We start from the raw sequence: 20,710 nt of genomic DNA, 5'->3' as shown, positions 1-20,710 counted from the left end.
TACACATGCCACAACCGCAGCCGGCGCAGAGATTGCTGTATTCCCACTGACATGCCGCGCATTATCATAATTGGCTTTTCTACATGATCGGACAGAGGAAATAATAATGTCATTTTATTTACAGCCCTTGAGAGTGTCCCCGGCGAGCGAGTGGCGGCGGCGGCGGCGGCCGAGCCCCCTGCTCTGGCGTCCCCGGCACCCGCTCCACGCCGCCTAGGTCAAATGACATCTTTTGATCAGGCCTGTCCGATGCCATCACAGCTGAGTGGCGTGGAGTAGAGGCGCGGTGACAAAGCGAATCTAGTGGAAGGCAATGGGGCTGCCAGATTTCCCATTAAAATCCATCCACCACCACCCCCCCCATGCCCCCCTCCCTCCCTCTCTTCAACCCTTTCCCACACCGACTAAGCAGGGGCCTTAGCTCAGTCGCACCAAACCGCTCCCGGTCCCGCCAAATCATGGGGAAGTGGGCGCCAGCTGAATTGGGTATTAGCGCTACAAATGACCGCCATGATTGGCCGGCGCGTCTGCGAGCCCAAATAAATAAATACGGATGTGTAGCGGAGACGGGGTGGGGGGGGGGGGGGAGAGGAGCAAGATGGCAAGTTGCATTTGGGCCAGGGCATAGCCTATCACATTTGCTATTCTGTTCTCTCTCTCTCTTTCCCTCCCTCCCTGCCTCTTTCTCTCTCTCTCTCTTTTACACACACTCTCTTTCTGTCTCTCTCCCTCCCTCTCTCTCTCTTTCCCCTTTTCTTTCTCTCCTGTTACGGTTTATGTAGGGTTGACACCAGCCAAATGGCTTAGCCCTACAAGTCAGACACTTTTATAGATCTAACTGGCAGATCCATTGTGGGAGGGTAAAAAGAGAGGGAAGGTGAGGAAGAAAGGGACCGGGCACAAATACAGAGCGACTGCTTCATGGGCACATTATGGAAATGGCGGCGCTTGGGAAAGTGCTACTCCCCCCCCCCCCCCCCCCTCTCTTCCACACCACCACCCCACCCCAATTTATTTGAGGCAGATGCCCTGACACAATTGTTGAGTTTCAAGAGTTCCCAGACAGCCTCACAAAGGGCTCATTTCTGTCGGTATGTGCAACAACATGCAGTATTTGACGTAGGACAACCATGGTCCTCAGCAGACCAAACCATCCCACGGGCTGTTTGTATATTTGTATGGCAAGAAGAAATGAGTTCAATGGCATAAATTAATTATTATATAAAATTCAATGACAAACCACCTTTTATTTTATTACTATTTTTACATTTTCCACATTTGCATGTTGTCAGGTTTGGTGTTAAAATTCCTTATTTACATGTGTGTCACATTTCTTTGTTTATACCTTTTTTCCATCACATCAAAGAAGTTTGCAATTAATGTGCACATTGTGTGTGTGGATGCATGTGTGTGTCTGTGAGAGAGGCGGACAGACAGAGGGGGGGAGAACATTTTCATCCTGCCAAGAACCACGTGGCTTTGTTCATGATTTTAGTGTGTGCGTGTGTGTAATTGGAGGTGTGTGTGTGTGTGTGTGTGTGTGTGTGTGTGTTTGTGTCCAGTCGATCTCACGTGCTGGTGACATTGTGACAGTGCGGCCTGCTCTCATCTCCCTGGCCGTGTCACCTGCCAGCGCCTCAGCAAGCCAACAGCATCAGCAGACCTGCGTGCAGATGGCCTGGCTGTCCTTGTGCAAGGCACACACACACACACACACACACACACACATGGACACACACGCGCACACACACACACACACACACACACACACACACACACACACACACACACACACACTCACATGGACACACACACGCGCACACACACACACACACTTACACACACTCACATGGACACACACACACACACTCAAGACATCATCAGACACCTACTCATGCACACTTTTACGCACAGAGACAGACATGCCCACATGGACATGCACACTTTCACACTCATTCACACACACACACACACACACACACACACACACACACACATTCACACTTACTCCTACACACACCGACAAAGATAAGCACACAGAAACATGCAAACACACACATAGAACTACATTCTCAGAGAGCAAAATAAAGTGGTTGCTATGCTGGTTTGCTAGGGCAAATTTTGAGTTGGCAAGCTTTGCTGCCTGCTGGTTGAACACTCATGCTGTTCAGCTTGCTCTCTGTCTTTTGTTTGTTTGTGTGTTTGTTTCTCTGTTTGTTTTGAAATTGTTTCAGCATACTTTTAGAGTGGCAAGAAAAACCCCTAAAATGAAGAAGACATTAAGCAGAACCCAGCTCCCATAAGTGGGAACCATCTGCTTGGGACAGCCAGAGTAGAAAGATAGAAGGAGTCGGGGCTTAGGGTTGGCAGAAGGGAACTTTTGATACTGTGGGTTTAATTTTGATGACCAGTCTCTCATTCGTGGCCTCTCATTCATCCATCACTCCCTCCACCAGTAAACATAAACCACCCCCAGCCCCTAGTCATTGTTCAAATTGACGCTTAAAAGCATTGGCTCAATTCAGAATGTCAGCAGTCAAATCTTCTGATTGGGTTATTAGGGCAGAGTGCTGTTTTGATCGTTTCAGGGGGCTTTGACGCAGATGGCAAAAAAATTGCCAGGCAAGGTTTTTTTTTTTTCTCTCTCCGTGCACGCCAGTCTTTTGGACACTGACACACAGACACTGACGGCCGTCAAGAATGTCACGTCAAGGCTCCGCATGACAAGATGCACTCATTTTAGTGTCAGGTCTTTTTTCTTTCAGCAGAGCCTCAACTCTCCATCCCACTCTCTCCCTCTCTCATCACACACCATCCAGTAATTATAGAGAAGCATTAGTGGGGGGGTGTGAGGGGGGTGTCTTTCCCTGCCTCATTTTTCCCCTGTTGTTGTTTTAATGTGATAAGCTGTCATACGTGTGGTGGACTTGAGGGAATTATCGGTGCTTCAAAACCGCTGAACCAGACGTGACATGGACGCGTCTCCTCCCGGAAACGATATAGAGGAGAGGATTATCCCTCTGACAGTTCGTATCATTTATTTTGATGCGCTCTCTGCATTATCGTTTGCGATTTATGGGAGAGCGTGATTGATTATGTCACTGTCTCTGAAAGTTTTCCTGCCTGAGTAGGAGAGTTAGAAGTTTATTTCCTTGAAGGATAAAAACATGAACACAAACATATATGCACACACACACACACAATTGAGGCATTGGATGTCAGTCATAAGGACAGTGATAAATATGGAAATTCCCAAAGCTAATTGGAGGCAACATGAGCATACATTTAATGGCGTCTAAATATGTATTTACATTGACACACGCATGCACACACCTACACAGAATGGTATTACAGACATGATTGTGAAGGCACACCTACTCTGAGTGAGAGCACACACACACACACGCACACACACACACACACAGGCTCGGCAGTAAATGCGTCCCTACAAACATCAGGTATCATGTCCAGTCAGATTAGGGTACGGTGAGCAGTGCTCTGCTTGAAGCTGACAGCACATCTGCTCCGTCAGAGGAGACTGATGCTGGCGTCTCACACAGGCGTAGCGCAGTGGCAGAGCGAAGAGGAGGAGGGGGGGCAGTCGTGGAGCTACTGTCTACCCCATTCTCTCTCTCTCTCTTTCGCTAGCCCCCCTCTTCCTCTTTCTTCTTTCTGCCATCTCTCTTTTTCCGCCTTCCTTCTTCCCTCCCTCTGACTCCCTCTCCTGTCTTTCTTTCTCTTCCACCTTTCCGCCTGGATTTCTCCGACTTCCTGGCGTCCTAATATCTCTCAACGTCCTTTACTTTAACGACCATCCCACCCCCCCCCCCCCCCCCCCTTTTTCTTGCTCGCTCGTATGCGCTTTTCTGTTGTTTCCCATTCTCTTGATTGTCTCGTTCCATTTCCCTCATAACAAATATGTTTGCAACATAGCAACTTAAGGAATACATGCTGTCGCTATTTGTGTGGGATCAAAATGGCGGAAAAAAGAGCACTCATAAACATCCCCAGGCAATATAAGAGCGTAGTTCTGTGTGTGTGTGTGTGTGTGTGTATGCATATGTGTGTGGTGGTGTGTATGTGTGTGTGTGTGTATGTGTGTTTGTGCATTTTAGATTTACTGCGACTACAGCCTCAAACATGACAGCCATTTGAAGTGCGCACTGATGAGGGTGAACAACATCTACGGCTCGTGCCACGAAGGGTTAAATTCAAATGTTTCATCATTAAGTACTTGGTCCCCTGGCCCCTCATTCACTTTTCATCTAAGTGCGTTAAGGGAACCAGTGTGTTCCACCTTAATGTTTTGGCAGTTTGGCTGCAGCATGAAAGTGCCCCATTCTTCCTTTGCTGGCGCCAGTACAGAGAGGCTGCGAGCAGGCGCGGACTTCCTCTGGTCATTTTTCACGGCCTGTTTTTCTATTGATAAATCCTACCATGACATTTAGAGCTTGGCAAATGTATCATTTTATCCAATTTCTTCATTTTTACAATGCCTCTACACTTGTGTTGTATGAGTGGGCTTAAATCTAATGGTTTATTATGCTTCCTCTGTAGACTTGTGGTTTTCAAGTTTGAAGGAGAATTGCTGAGCATTTTATAGGGACAGAATGAACCTTATTACTCTGAATTGGAAATGCGTTTAGACGTGGGATGGAGGAGCACTCACATAGCATGTTAGAGTTTAGACTACACTTTGTTCGCCTATTCTTATCCCTCTTGCTTTGTTCTGCCCAATGGTGACTTACAATCTGGCCAGGTCATAGTCTATTATGTCTGTTGCCCTTTCTCTCCCTCTGTCCCTGTCTTTCTCTCTGTTTCCCCTCCCTCTTACTCTCTCTCTCTCTCTCTCTCTTGCTCTCTCTCTCTCTTTCTCTCCCTACCTCCCTCCCTCTCTCTCTTTCAATCCCTCTCGGCGGCGCTGCCAAACACTCAACTCCCCGAGATTTAGTACGGCATGGACCGTGACAACACGACATGCCATTTCCACTCGCGTCTCACTGCGACACTCGGCGCGAGCTTCCGCCTCCCCGCTGCCAGCCAGCTCCACTCCAGCGGGCGCGGAGCGGGCGCATCGCTTGGCAGCGGCTCAGCCGCAGCCTCACTCGCTCTCGCTCGCTCTCCAAAGGGAGCACAGAGTGAGTGGCACTGTGGCAAGGGAAACTGGATCAAAGTCAGACACAGCCTGTGCCCTCTAACTGCAGGAGTGAGGGAGAGAGAGAGGGACAGAGAGAGAGAGAGAGAGAGAAAGAGAGGAAGTCAGAGGGTTTATAGGTACACAGAGAGCACACAGAGTGAAAGTCCTTCAAATGTGTTACGTTGCGTTGATGTAGGAGCAGCTACTGCTATCTATTTCAAGAAAGGGTGACGTGTTTCACGGAGGAAAAGGTATTGATGTAGACAGTATGTTTGTGGTCAGTATCTTTAGCCAATATTCTCCAACAACAACGTGTAATCGTACTTTTTTATTAAATAAAGGAATGTTTTTTATGTATAAGGATTTAGGAAAGATTTTTGTTTGATGCTGCTATTCAAGACCTTCAAATCCATCAAGTGTAGTTTTGCTGCTGTGCCTTCTTTTTGCACCCAGGGTGGATTTTTATGTATGGATGCCTTTGCCCTTGCTGAGCAGAAAGGTTCGATAGCTTTGTTAGTCTGTGCAGTGGAGGGTACTATCTATCATAGTCAAGATATGGATGTTTGCCACTTTATAATTGCAAACCAGTGTCCTCTACTAGGACTATTGACAAAAATTCCTTTAGAGTCATTACACCGCAGCACATAAACACAGGCACCCATGCAAGGGCACTTACTCTCACACTTGCACACTCACACATGCACAGTGAACACAAACAAACAACAAACTCTTGTAAAAATAGTCATCAATACTCTGAAGTGTTTATTCTATTATTACGTCTGTCAGTTTGGGTTCTTTGGGGTTGTAGCTCTGATATAATCTTGGCCACCACAATTTAAGCACTCAGAGATATAATGTTATGATCATATTATGAGGTCCATGTTCTTGTTATGAAGATAATTAAACTCATTGCTTGTTTGTTTGTTTTCTAGTGTACATGCCTGAGGATGGAGTCAAGGCAGACAACCCTGACGAGGAGCACCTGCAGGATGACGGCCTCTCCTTAGACGGACAGGACACTGACTACCCCTGCACTGAGGAGGAGGACGGCAGGGTCCAGCTGAGCTATCAGAACTCCCCTCTCAGCAACGGCACCAACCCGGACGCCGGGTATGGCTCCCCCCTCAGCGATGCCAGCGAGCAGCTCGCAGACTTCAGGAGCACCTCCTCCAAAGATGGCGGCCGAGACAAAGATGCCGCAGAGGTCGCAGAGGCCGCAGAGGACATGGAGGCCGAGGCAGGGCTCTCCCTGCAGGACAGTCTGGCCCAGATGAAGGCCATCTATGCCAACCTGATCTCGGACGCCTCCTGGTCCAGCATCACTCAAGACATCATGAAAAATGTGCAGATGGCAGCTGGGGACAACAGCAACAGCAACAGTGTGGCTAGCAGCCTCAAAGAAAGCAGCAGTGTGGCTAACAATGTTAGCAACAGCAGCGCTAGCGCGAGTGCTAGCACTAGCACCAGCACTGTCAGCTGCACGGCAACAAGCAACACAAACACTGACACCACTTACTCGACTGCGAGTGCCCCCGCGAACAGTGGCAACAGTGGCAACAGTGGCAACAATGGCAACATCACCAGCAGTGCTGCCGGAAGTATTACCTATGACTGGCACCAGGCAGCCCTGGCTAAGACCCTTCAGCAGAATCCCTATCACCTGCTGCCAGAGCCGAGCCTCTTCAGCACAGTGCAGCTCTACCGACAGAACAACAAGCTCTTTGGGCCAGTGTTCACCGGAGCGAGCAAGTTCAGGTGCAAGGACTGCAGTGGGGCTTATGACACACTAGTCGGCCTCACAGTGCACATGAATGAGACTGGGCACTACCGTGACAACAACAAAGATAAAGACGAAGACTATGGGAAGAAATGGTCCAAGCCAAGGAAGCGGTCTCTCATGGAGATGGAAGGCAAGGAGGATGCTCAGAAAGTGCTTAAGTGCATGTATTGTGGCCATTCATTTGAGTCTCTGCAGGACCTGAGTGTCCACATGATCAAAACAAAACACTACCAGAAAGTGCCTCTTAAAGAACCAATGCCTGCTCTTACAAAGCTGATTCCCCCTACCAAAAAGCGAGCTTTCCAAGATCTGGTTTCACCCTGCTCACCTGACCCTGTACCTAACGCACCAGGCGTTCATCTGGCAGAGAGCTCCAAAGACCAGAAGATTGCCAACCCATACGTCACTCCCAATAATCGATATGGCTATCAGAATGGTGCCAGTTATACTTGGCAGTTTGAGGCACGTAAGGCTCAAATACTCAAATGCATGGAGTGTGGAAGCTCCCATGATACACTGCAGCAGCTAACAGCCCATATGATGGTGACTGGGCACTTCCTGAAAGTCACCAACACAGCTTCAAAGAAGGGGAAGCAGCTTGTATTCGATCCTGTTATTGAAGAAAAAATTCAGTCTATACCCCTCCCACCCACCACCACACGTCTACCAGCTCCCAATATCAAATCACGACCTGATTCACCCAAACAGTCTCCTACCACTGAGGAAAAGAGAGTCCAGTTTGAAGAAAAGACTGACATGACAAATGAGTCAGAGAAAAGGTCTGGACCAGAGAAAAAGATCAAAGAGGAGAAAGAAGACGATCCGTCAGACAAGACAGAAAAGTCAGAAAAGTCAGGACATTTTAAGTATCTCCGAGAGGAGGACCTTGACGACTCCCCCAGAGAGGGCCTGGATATCCTCAAATCTCTGGAGAACACTGTATCCTGTGCCATCAATAAGGCCCAGACAGGGGCACCGACTTGGGGAGGGTACCCAAGTATTCACGCTGCCTACCAACTCCAAGGTTCAATGAAGTCATCCATGCCTACAGTGCAGAGTGTTCACATTAAACCCACCTTCAATGCCAACAGCTTAAAGTCACTATCATCAGACATGAACAACCCATTACATTCTCCCTGCAGTCCATCCCCACCTCTCAACCATAAGAATAATGTGTTGGCCATGGAGGAATTGGTAGAGAAAGTCACAGGAAAAATACCCCCAAAGAAGGAAAGGGAGAACAAGCCCTCAGATCCAAAGGCAAACATGAGCTCGACAAAGTCGTCTCTGCATGCAACAACGGATAAAAAACCTGTCACCTCTTCTGAAGACTTCGCCAAACCAGTGAAGAATGGAACGTCAGAGAAGAGGCAGGAACGTCCACCCAGTCGTGAGGAGAGTCGCAAGGAAACGCAAGCCAGCAGCGTCATCAAGAATGGTGCAGAGGCAGCCAAACCACCAGTCAAAAATGGCTGCAATACTATGGGGATAATCACGGATCAGTCTCCCGAACAGTCATTCATCAACCCTCTCAGTGCTCTGCAGTCCATAATGAACAGTCACTTAGGCAAGGCATCCAAAGCAGTCAGTCCTCTACTTGACCCCCTGGCTATGCTGTACAAGATCAGCAACAACATGGCAGAAAGCCCCATTTACAACCCAACACAGGCTGAGCAAGTGGACCTCAACAACCACTATTCGGACTGTGACGATCAGCCCATGGATTTGACCAAATCCAAGAGCAGCAATGGGCACAACAGTAATGGCACTTCCACAGTGATAGCCAACAGCAACAACAATAACAACAACAACAACTTTAAAAGTCACAGCAGCAGCATCATTAGAAACAATAGCCAGCCCATGATCACTGATTTGATCAGTGAGGTTTCATCCCCATTGCGGGAAAATGCCCTAATGGACATCTCCGACATGGTGAAGAACCTTTCGGGCCGGATAACGCCAAAGTCTTCCGCACCGTCTTCCATATCGGAGAAGTCGGATGTGGACGTGAGCGCTTTCGAGGACACTCTGGAGGAGCTGACCCCGATTCAGAAACGAAAAGGCAGACAGTCCAACTGGAACCCCCAACACCTGCTCATCCTCCAGGCCCAGTTTGCTTCCAGCCTCCGGGAGACGTCTGACGGGAAGTTCATCATCACAGACCTGGGACCTCAGGAGCGAGTCCACATCTGTAAGTTCACAGGACTCTCCATGACCACCATCTCACACTGGCTGGCCAACGTCAAGTACCAGCTCAGGCGCTCCGGTAGCACCAAGTTCTTGAAGAACATTGACTCGGGCCAGCCCTTGTTTCTGTGCAGTGACTGTGCGTCGCAGTTCAGAACTCCTTCCGCCTACATCAGCCACTTGGAGTCCCACATGGGTTTCAGCTTGAAGGACCTTTCCAAGCTGTCTTTGGACATCATGAGAGAGGAGCAGGCAGTCGCAAAAATCATCACAGACAAGACTTTTAGTGCACTCGGTTTATCTGAGGAGGACGCGAATGGCGTTTTCCAGTGCAAACTGTGCAATCGGACCTTTGCCAGCAAGCATGCAGTCAAACTACACCTGAGCAAAACACATGGCAAATCTCCAGAGGACCATCTAATCTTTGTTACAGAACTCGAGAAGTTAGAGAAGGCTTGAATTAAGCAGAAGGACTGACCACAAAGAATCATTGCACTAAAATATAATAAAGCACTGCGACTAGAGTGAGTTTTTGAATAAGTCAGGCTTGTATTCTGAAAACTGCCTAACTGGACCTCTCTATTTTCTTTATTTCTTTTTTTTTCTATTCTATTTAAATAGTGTCTCGATGACATGCATGGTGTTTTACGTCCTCTGTGAATACCAATTGACCCTTTTAAGTTTAATTTCAACTCCTTCTGCTGTTGCAGAATTAGGAGAAAGTGTTTTTTAATCCACAGGAATTTGGGAGGGAAAGTTCAAGGAAATTTGAAAATTCACTGACACTTAGAAGTCATTTGGAAATAAGCCAGAACCCCTTGAATGAAAATGCATTGCAGAAATCTGTGGAAGAATGTCCGACCTTTTGTGAAGAAATGTGATATGGTGAAATCAGTTTGTGATCTTATATTGTTCTCGTGTGATGGAAAAAGTAACTATTGGCTTAAGAATACCTGACACAACGTATATGCATTAATTCTTAATACATAAAGGGGCAAAAGTGTCAAAACGTTACACAGTTATCTGTAATTTGACATGGCTGCTTTTTGTCAACAATAGTGAATTCATTTTTAAAAATCTGTTTTTACTATCGTTGTTAAATATCATTTTGTAGTAATTTGAAATATATGGTACAAGTTCTATTCTTCATGCAGTGTGTGCCGCTTTCATTCAAAACCTCAGCATACATGTATATTTAAATGATCAACAGAAATTGTAAATTTTCATCATCATATCTTACCATTTGCAACATGGGGAGCTCCATATAATTTGTATGGTGTGAATTATTTTATATTGTCAATTTATATAAAAAATAAATTCAAATTAAATATGTACATAGATATATACAGTATATACAGAACCACATTTGTTTGTATTCTCTTGAAGTTCATCAACTGGTTTCAAAACATAAATTCTATCACTCAGAAAGTGCATCTTTTTTGATGCGTCATGATGGTTAAAAAAAAAAAAAAAAAACAATGCCCATTACACCTAAACAATGTTTTACCATGGAGTCATGAAAGGTCTTATTGACTGAAAATCTTTGTTTGTCTTTTCAACTGTAAAATAAAACATATTGCAGGTCACAATTAATTCTGATGTGGTCATCCTGCTCACCTTGGGTCTGTTATAGCAATCATCCTCTCTGTTACGAGTTTAGAATGTTGTACACCTTTGATGTGAAAGTTGTTTTGTATCAAAGTCAATTTCATACTGATTAGATCATACTGGTTAGTATATCCTATTGAATGTTTAACACATAGCACTTAACCCATTCATCTTCAAACTTTGAAAGTCAAGCTAATATAGTTAGCAAAATACAAACTGTTAATACTTCTACTCATGCATATATACAGCAACTGAGTTAAAGGTATTTATTATATTCAGAGGGTTCTATTGTAGGCTGGGTAAACCCTGCCTGATCTGCCAGTGATTTGGATTTCGCCCTGCAGCTTGACAGATGTGCAGGCTGGAAACCTGCACATCTGTCTCTCCTGCTTCCTGTCTACATCTTGGTCCGATCACAAACTAGCTTATCCAAAAGGCGCACCCAGATCGTTGGTCTGATTGGTTTAAGAACTATCCAAAAGTGTAACATTAATACAGAGACTTAGTCATGGTCAACTATTCTCATTCAATAAAATGTTTGAAACCTTCAAAAATAAAATACTGAGGAGAAAACCTCGGTGTCTTCAGTGATAGATGTGGAAATGCTGAGGACTGACATACATAATCAAATTTGAAAGTTAGTGTGCATCACAACTGCTTGACAGATACTGAAAGTGTGACTTGTGAACAACTCAAAGATTTCCTCTACCTCTGCTAAAGCACATAGTAATTGGTGCCAGCGTCTTTGAGCTCAATCCCTCTAGTCTGTGTCACTTGAATTCCTGCAATAGAAAGGGATTGACGTTGAAATCTATGTTTTACATGGCATTGACGTTGTTGTGGCTTTATGTGACTAATTTTGCTAGTAGTAGGCCTAGAACCAACACAAAATTAGCATCAGGGATTTTACTTAATGTAAGTCAATAGGACAGAAGTAATTGTCCAGTGTTTTTATAGTCCTGGGTTGATGGAAGTGGTGACACAGACAAGACACATTACTTACCATTTATATATGGAGATTTCAATGTGTGATTGACAGTTCATTCTGCAATGCAAGCAACAACATGATGTTCCAGCATTAAGTAAACACTTAGACAATCTCCAGAAGAGCTCATGCACATGCATCTTGAAGTCCCAATAACTTCTACGTCATTTCAGATAAACTTACACAAGCAGACAAAGTTGCTGTCTCCATCATCCTCTTTTGATATCATATTGTTTAATTGGCAGACTGATGTGGACATCTATTGATTTATGTGTTCCATCAGCCGCATATGTTCTTCCAGCTGACACTTTTATTCTTGAGTCAGAGCAGAATGGGTTTCAGCAGTGGAACAGGAATTGTTAATGTTCAAAGTCCGGGTTCATTTCTCAACTTTCTGACTGCTGTCAAACGACATGACAAGACGACGGGTAAAATTGAGCTACACTTGAACATATTGAGGCAAAACAAAAAAGCCTGTCAGAAGTGCATAGCTGCAAACCTGAATAAATTGTGTGTGCATTTGATTGGCATGCTGTCAGCAGAGCCTGCTTTTTAGAAAAATAAATACGAGAGGAAAAAAATAAAGACAAAAAAATAAAATAAAAAAAAATCCTTAAGACTACATCTCGAGATGGACAGAAAGATCGTTCCGGGACGATTAGACACATCCTTCTGTAACTGACATCTGAGAGACTGCGGAAGTCGATGCCAGAAATGGTTGTCGGCCTGTCAGGAGTGAGCTGTGTTTGTTGAGATCGAAACGTCCCTGCTTCTCGTCAGCTGTTGCTTGAAGAATGGAGATGTGACAAAGTCGTCTCTTTATAGAGTAATGACGGCTGACAACGGCTGTAATGGATGCGCTGTTTAATCTGAGCGCTGGGCCCTGCGAAGCTCTGTGATCGGCACCGCCAGGAGACCTACAGGTGTGCTCTGACAGCCAGTGTGCCAGCTCATCCGTCACATTGCCGAGAAAACGCCTTGGAAAAAAAAGACTCCCCCCCCCCACTATTGCCTGCCCATTTATTCAGCTGGACTCCTGTCAAACAATTTAAGAAATACTGCTCATTTAGTATGAGTTAAACAAAGTAATTCAGAATCTGTGTTGTTTTAGATGAATAGGTTGCTGGTGTCTTTTTTTAAAAAACAGTAACAGAAACAGAAATAAGAGAAAACATATACATATGAAAACATATAAATAAACTGACCTGCCAAAGTCTGTCAGCAATCCTGACAGAGTGCATATATCGGCCCCACACTGGACCATAAAACTAACATACAGTACATTGGCATTGTACCATCACATGATGCATTCCAAGGCCTCAAATGGTTTGCTTATTTACATTTGTGCATTTCAAATATAGTAAACAACTTCAGCATAATCTGTATTGACATCCCTGATGATCATGTCGGATATGTTACATATCTGTGTCTTGACTCCAGTCTTTTAGTATGTTTTATGCATGTGTACATCTGCTGCATATCTGACAGCTTTTGAACTGAAGGAGATTTGCCCAACTTGTAATTGCAGTGGGGAAACAGAGACTGGCTAGCAGCTGCTCAGGGATTCCTCAGCAATCTCATTTTTAAATTGCCAATAAAAAAGATAAATGTTTCCTCGTACATTAAAAATGACAGTTATAGCTCCTTGCGTGATTTGTGTGAAAGCACTGGAGAAAGTCAATTGCTTTAGTTCTGGAGGGTTAGGGGGAAAGAAATGCTATTATAGGCCTCTTGGTGGAAAAAAAAGTTTGGTGCCACATCCTTGAGGCCACAAAGGAATATGTGTGCTGTATTTTTCACATGGATTTAAAACTTGCCAACAGAGCCAGACACTATGACTAATTGCAAACTGTACTTGGCCTTGGGTTGGGCCCCCTTGATCCTCCCATACAACAACAAGGATTTCATTGAACACCTTTCAGAAGTGCTCTGTCTGTTACATTCCAGAATGGATTGATGCGCCGTTCGGAGAAAAAAAAAAATCTTTCAGGTTTGTTAATTCAGCTTGAGGTCACAAACTTCAATGGTGACTTCAGACCTTGAGTGTCCTCCCCGCTGGCAAAAAAAAAAACCAGACTCCACGTTCATGCCACCGTGCATTGATAAGAAAATCTGAGCAGGTGAGCAAAGTTGTTGCTTTTCTCAGTCTTGGGCGATAATGTATTCAATACGTCCTCTCTCTATGGCTGTCCTCCCGACAGCCCCATCCATCAGTCCATCCATGCATTATGCAGATCAGAAGGGGTCATATTGGCAAGTCTCTGGTAAGGGGAGTAAGGAGACACGGAGGGCACTAATCCTTATCTTAGCTCTAATAACAAGATTAAAGGGGGTAAAGGGTTTATTTGGGCAGGAGAGGGGGGTTGACAGGGGCCAGGCAGGCAAATGAGACCCCCACCACTGCAGTGAACTAAGATGAGTCCATTGATTACCATAACATGCCCCCCTGGAACAATGCTACGGGGTGGCCAGTCAGCCATGCCAAAGCTGCTTGAAGATTCAGCTGGAGGAGCTGGAAGTCCTGTTCTAATTTCAGGTATATCATGCGGATGTGGATTCTTGTGCTGTTGTGCTTGTGGGGGTGGAGGAGCCACCAAATCTCTCTCTGTGTCACAGGATAGCATTGATACAGAAACAGATGAGACTCTAGATGAGCAATATGCATTATAATACAGCAGGGAGTCTCATGGCAGCCTGGTTTCCAGACACCCTGCTTCAATTCACTTCACAAAGAGAGTCTGGCCCTCTCGTGATAGCATCGTCGATATAGCAGAATAGCAGCGTAACTTTTTTTTTTTTTTTTTTTAATTGGTCCAGCCTTCCCAATCACATTGATCAGGGATTCCTATTGTTACTTCCTACATTTACATCTGGTAATTTGGCTGATCCTTTTATCCAAAGCGACTGACAAAAAGGTAAACAATCATGTTAATGCAGCAATACGGACTGCTCGCATATAATCAATTGACAGTTCTAGAGGGATGATTGTCAAGTAGCCTGCCTATCTACTTACATCTATCTTCTTTCAGGGATACGCTATTCCGGAACACCATAATTCACATAATGTATCCGTCAGACCCCAAAATTGTTTGGCCAATCAGCAAAGACAGCGAATGACACTATAGTTTTGAAAGCGGCGGTGGTAAGCTGTAGTAGTAATGCCTGCAAACATCTAAAATTGCACTTGGAAGACTATCGATGTAAACGTCTGTGTTGATAGAATATAGCCTAATGTTAGAAATAAAACTAGCCTTGCATCTCAATGAACATTTTGAGGGACTAATTTCTCAGCAGCGGTGGAATTTTACTTTGCTCCGGTTAGTAGTAGGCCTACTTCCCGAAATGTAAACAGAGAAGCACACTCCATGCACGTGAGTCGGGACACCCAGGTAAAGTTTGCCGCTGCCGTTGCCTATGCCAACTACAGGGAACTGTTGCAATGCAATGTAAAGTAAGTTTTATTTCAAACATTATTCTATCAACACAGACATCTACAATGATAGTCTGACGTTATAATTTATTTGCCTTTGGTGTACTGTGGAGTGGGTAAAAGTGTTTTTAGTGGCAGGCTAGCACATACCGTTGACTTGTGTTAGCCTAGCACCAGCTAAACTACAACTAGAAGGACTGGATGAAATGTGCTGAAAACTTGGAAAACACTGGCTAACTTGGAAATGAGGTCCTATGTCCAAAATTCTTAACTATGCTATGTTTACGCCCATCAGGCCATCACATGCATGTTGGGTTGGAAATGTTTCTCAATCTAAGTGAATGAGTCTGGTTTTCACCAGGATAATAGTACAGTGGTAAGTGCTAGGTTTAGCCTGTCCAGATGTTGGTAGTGTAGGGTAACCAGACGTCCCCGGTTTCAGGGGACAGTCCCCGTTTTTGGTTATCTGTCCCTGGGAAAATACAGAAAAATTACCTATGTCCCCGTTTTTTTAAGATAAAACGTCTATGTATTTCAACCAGATTGATAGTCAAACTGAAAATGTCCCCGTTTTTCCACATTTTGGGGATTACGTCCCTAGTTTTGGTCTTGGACACCTGGTCATCTTATGGTAGTGCAAGCTCTGAAGAGCTGGAACCAAGTAAAGAAGATTTTTACTTGGCCTTAGTAAAAATGTAATGATCTCAGACTTGCTACTGACTTAAACAAAGTCTTCATCCTTATTCGTCTAGATCTGAGTGCATCAACATATGGTTTAGATTAGGTTCTAGTATTTCACCTGATGTTCAGATACCAAACTGTAATTAAAATGGTTGTAGAAGTTAGTGAAAGCCTTGTTGAATATACCTTTTACCAAGCCAGCCTTCAGTCTCTCATTAATGTTATCCTCAGGCCAGTGTTCTTTACAGTATGCTTATGAAAGAAAGCAAATTATGACTCATATTAAATCATACCCACTCTCTGTGAGAATTTATTGTGTTTGTCTGGCTATGACTTGCTGACTATGCTCTAAAGATTGTCGTCCTTGTGTTGTCCTCCCCACAATTCTCCCGACCCCAGAATTCTATTTATTTGCCAAAGTTTTTAGATTTTTTGAGCTGTTAAAAGAATTTTGTTTCCCACTCTGTTTCTTGGATCAAGTTCAGGTACTTTACCAGAAGCTGGGAATATGTTAGGCTGAGTTGAATTAGCCTACCTTAACCCTACGAACATCAACTCAGTGAACACCTACTATGTGATATGTGTTGTATATGGGGAGAGATGGCACACTCACTGAAGATGACAGCTTTTGGCTTAGCTCTTCAGAGTCCATTAATTTTAATGGTCCTATTTGGAATTATCCATCCGTTAAGGGTTAAGTCCCTACCCCAGTTACTGAAGAGTGGCTTTCTTCGTCACTCATTCGGCCCTCGTGCCCCAGCGCTTCTTAGAAGTAGCGCCAGACATGGAGACGCGAAGTTTACTGGAGCTTGTCAAACGACATCAGCAACAACAGCAACTAAAAATGCCATCCCATAAACAAAATGTCAGTCTCTTTTAGTGGCTGAGCCGGCATACGCAAGCACATTACACCTCGAAGCGGCGCATTAATAGGGGGGCAAACAATCCACTTAATGCCGAAAATGAACGGAGGGGAGTCGCTTTTACAAGCCAGGCCGAGTCCGCGTTTTTCACGGTCCACGTCTGGCCCGGATGATTTAGTGGGATGTGGGCTGCAAGTCAGCTGTCAAGCCGCGCGAGTCGGCGCTCTGTCAGCTGCCAACAGCGAGGCGAAGTTCGCCCCAGCAATAAAGTTAAATGCACTGGTGTTGCCATGGCTCATGAATATGAATGGCAATATAAATAGAACCAAGTCGAGAGGGGGGGACGCGCGAGATGCCAGCCAGATACCCGTTACCTCGTCGCCTCGTCGCCGCGCGCTAAGAAGCATTCGCCAAAGAGCGTAACCTGTCCTAGTTCCGGATGAATATAGAACTACCTCATCAAGAGACAGACACTGATGGAGATGTCAGTCAAATGTGTAAGTGGATAGGCCTCTCACAGACTGCATGAATTTTCAATTCACACGTATTTTAATTGATGTTTCAACACACTGTATGGGTGATTAAGTTGTTTCCGCACAGCTATGATCAGGCAGGTGTATCGTTATGATTGACTGAACATGTCAGGTTCTGCATTCTTACCATATGATTTGAAAAAATCAAAAGCAGAAGAAGAATCTTTATGAATTCCTCAACATCAGCCATCAAAAATCCTTTCTAGCACTACTACTCGGGCAACGCACTACTTCAACTGGATTAACTGAAGCATGTCTAAACACATTTATCTGTTGTCTTCAGTTTTCCAGGCCACAGTATGCCAAGCAGGTAACAGGTACTTCAGTCGCCAGTTGGTGCCTGACGTGAATTGACACAAACTGTCACAACTGGGCTGTGTTAAGTGTCACCGAGTCCTCACAACATTCACTCTCCTCCCGGCGCCGGCTGCCACGAGAAGCTTCCAGAACGTCAGTCACAATCTCCAGCGGATTTAAGTCCTATCTGGAAAAAAAAGTCAGACTCTTGTCTACGTTTACCCCCGCGGTTCCCCAGATTGATATCCGCGGCGTAGCGCCCGCCTTGAGTTCGAGCTCTCAGTTCTCGCACGCACGGCGCCTGCGAACGCCTCAAACTCAGCCCACGGATAGTTAATCCCTGGCGGTGTGCCTTTGTCTGTGAGGGTGTTTTGTTGTTTTTTGCTTTTTACTCGCGCTGGCTGAGCCCACCCCAGGATGCTGTTGATTGAGCTGACAGTGAAGCAGGAGAAGAGAGAGGCGGGCGAGAGAAGGGAGAGAGGGTGGGAAAAGAAAAAAACAGGGGGGCTCAGCACATGCCAGAGATGCCTGGCTGCCAGTCAGTGCTATTGTGTTTTGACAATCATAGCCTGTCACCACACTCTGATCAGAGCTGTCACTGGCACCACAGCAAAGTTGAGAACTTCACACTCGCTCGCATGCTCTCTCTCTCTCTCTCTCTCTCTCTCTCTCTCTCTGGCTCACACACACACACATAGGCACGCCGGCACACATACACAATCATGACACCGTTAAGAGGGCTGCAAATCACACCATCACCCACATAGGTTGAGCACTATTTGGAAACGTATCTGTGCAATTCACACATACTTATGCACACACAGAATTCCCTTTAGCCCCCATTGTATGAAAAACAAATCAAATATGCCACACAGTGTGAAGAATGCAAACACTCACAGTATACTGTATAGTTATCAAAGGCAACCGACATCTGCCATCATGACCAGTTCATTCCTGACATTCATACTGTGCTTGACATCCCCTTTGGTGCAATGCCTTTCTGGCTCTTTGCCTCTATTATCCACCTCCCACTCGCCTGAAACGTCTAGCCAATCCACCACCTGCATAGCTCAACATCTCAGGGTGTTGTTGCTGCTGCAGGTCTTCGAGTAAATGTGCCATTTCATAATACAATAGTGAAAATAAATGCCCAAATGGGCTACAGTACACTTACACATGTTGTGAAAGTAACAGAGACCTATAAAGTCTGTTGGTTCAGGTGTCACAGTGTAAATCATTTGCTAACTGACAAGCAATAAATGCTAACTGTATGTCAACTTAGAGAGGCACACCATACACTGAGCCAACTTTATATGAGGCTCGGCTCGCTCTGTGGGAAGTGTTGTTGCCACTTCATAGCACCCACATTGACCACCCTCCAAGCGTGAGTGACTGAGTGTGAAAGAGAGAGACAGAAAGAGGGATGGAGAGAAAGAGAAAGAAAGAAGAGAGAGGGAGAGCGTGTTTTATCTCTGGGAGGGGTTAAGCCATCCACCCACAGAGCCTGCAGGCATGCGAGGAGCTTTTTGATCTGTGTGATGGAGAAGCACTCAGTAGCGCTGGAGCATGGATCAGTAACCAGGGAGATCTCGGGCCCACTCCTCTACAGCTTGCCATCTTGTCCATCTTGTGATGTTTCGGCTGAGCTCGTCTGTCAAAATTCTCTCTCTCTCTCTCTCTCTCTCTCTCTCTCTCTTTCACACACACACACACACACACACACACATACACACACACACACACATGCAGACACACACGCAGACACGCACCATTTTTTATTTTTCAGGCCTTTGACTTTCTTTGAGAGACATATTAGAAGGTAGACCTGGTGTTTTTCCCCTTTCAACTTGCCAAGCAGCCATGTAGACAGGGATCACTCACCAGGTGAGGTTCTTACTTGTACCGGGGTGCATCGGAGGCAGATCAAATCGAAAATAGGTTACACCCCAGAGACCAGGGACCCTGATGGTAATGTTCACAGACGGACATGTTACACCCTGTGCCTTGAGGGAGAAATGGACCTTTCTGCCACTGGGAGATTGTTGCTATAAGAGTTGCTAACAAAAAGACTATATTTTGCATTATGTTGAGAACTAAGCCAGTCTTTTCATCATTGAAGTTAGGTTAGAAAAGGTTAATCTCTACTTTGCGGTGTATATTTTTATGTTCATGTTAGTTTGAAGTTAATATTTACACCATGTTTTATTCAGTGTATTACACCATGTGAACACACTTGTATATTTGTGGGGACATTGTTGGATTGAGCGTATTTGTGGGGACATGGTAACATTTGAGGACATTCACATGGCGTTGACAGATTCAGGAAGTACCCAAATGTGACCCAGCTGTGGAAAAGGAAACACCGAACACACAGTCTCGCTGTGCTTCCCTCCACAAACAAAAATGTCAAACTACATATACTGTATATTCATAATGCATATACATTCATTCAACACCCCCCCCCCCCCCCCCACACACACACACACACACACACACACACACACATATACAGTATATATAGTCCAAATTTGATGCATGCATACATACCGCACCATCTCAGTAAAGTGCCATTCAACTCCCTGATTCAATGTGTGCTATTGTATCAGCTCTCGGGTTGCAATCACAATCCAACTGTTTAAGCACTGGTTTAAAACATCCTTCCTATTCCCTGTACCTATAGCCTGGAGTTTCTTGTGCATGGCAGTAGAAACCAAATGTTTGTTTGATCAAACCTATGATTGGCACAGAGGTGCAAACTGCAGCCCCAGCAGTGTTCAGCATAAGCAACGTTTATTCCACAGGACTAACAGTAACTAGTGAGTTCAATTATCAGCCTGTCACATTATACTCCCAAAGTGTGAAACACGTATTGAGAGCAGAGAGGAGAAATAAGCCTCAAGGGCTGTCTTGGTTTGAACATGATAATTAAAATCAAGGGACAATTGTGTTTGGCTTTTTAATCATCCATTTAAAGAGGTATACAAAACATGCAGGGAAACAGACACACACACACACACACACACACACACTTAAGTGTGCATGTACACACTTGAACACACACACACGTTCGCAAATACAAAGTTGTCACAGACAAGTGCGACACTCGGCATCACATTCGCGATGTCTGTTTTTCAACTTTGAAATTACTTAAGAAGAAATCACCACCCACTCACACATCACTCCAAAAACCTTGTCAGGAATGTGTGAAT

General features: G+C 45.0%; 1 protein-coding gene across 2 annotated transcripts in view; it reads left to right on the top strand.

Annotated features, from left to right (window-relative positions):
* The window catches only part of tshz1 (teashirt zinc finger homeobox 1), a 33,439-nt gene extending 22,862 nt beyond the window's left edge, over positions 1–10,577 (top strand). For both annotated transcript variants that reach the window (XM_062529977.1, XM_062529978.1), the window contains one exon: positions 6,070–10,577. In XM_062529977.1, coding sequence (XP_062385961.1) covers positions 6,070–9,563 — 3,494 coding nt within the window. In that variant the 3' untranslated portion in view covers positions 9,564–10,577. The remainder of the gene's footprint in view (positions 1–6,069) is intronic.
* The last annotated feature ends 10,133 nt before the right edge of the window (positions 10,578–20,710 follow it).

The sequence above is a fragment of the Sardina pilchardus genome, chromosome 24 (genome assembly GCF_963854185.1).
Source record: "Sardina pilchardus chromosome 24, fSarPil1.1, whole genome shotgun sequence".
Lineage (NCBI taxonomy): Eukaryota > Metazoa > Chordata > Actinopteri > Clupeiformes > Clupeidae > Sardina > Sardina pilchardus.
Note: the sequence above shows the minus strand (reverse complement) of the source record. Positions and strands in the feature narration are given on the sequence as shown.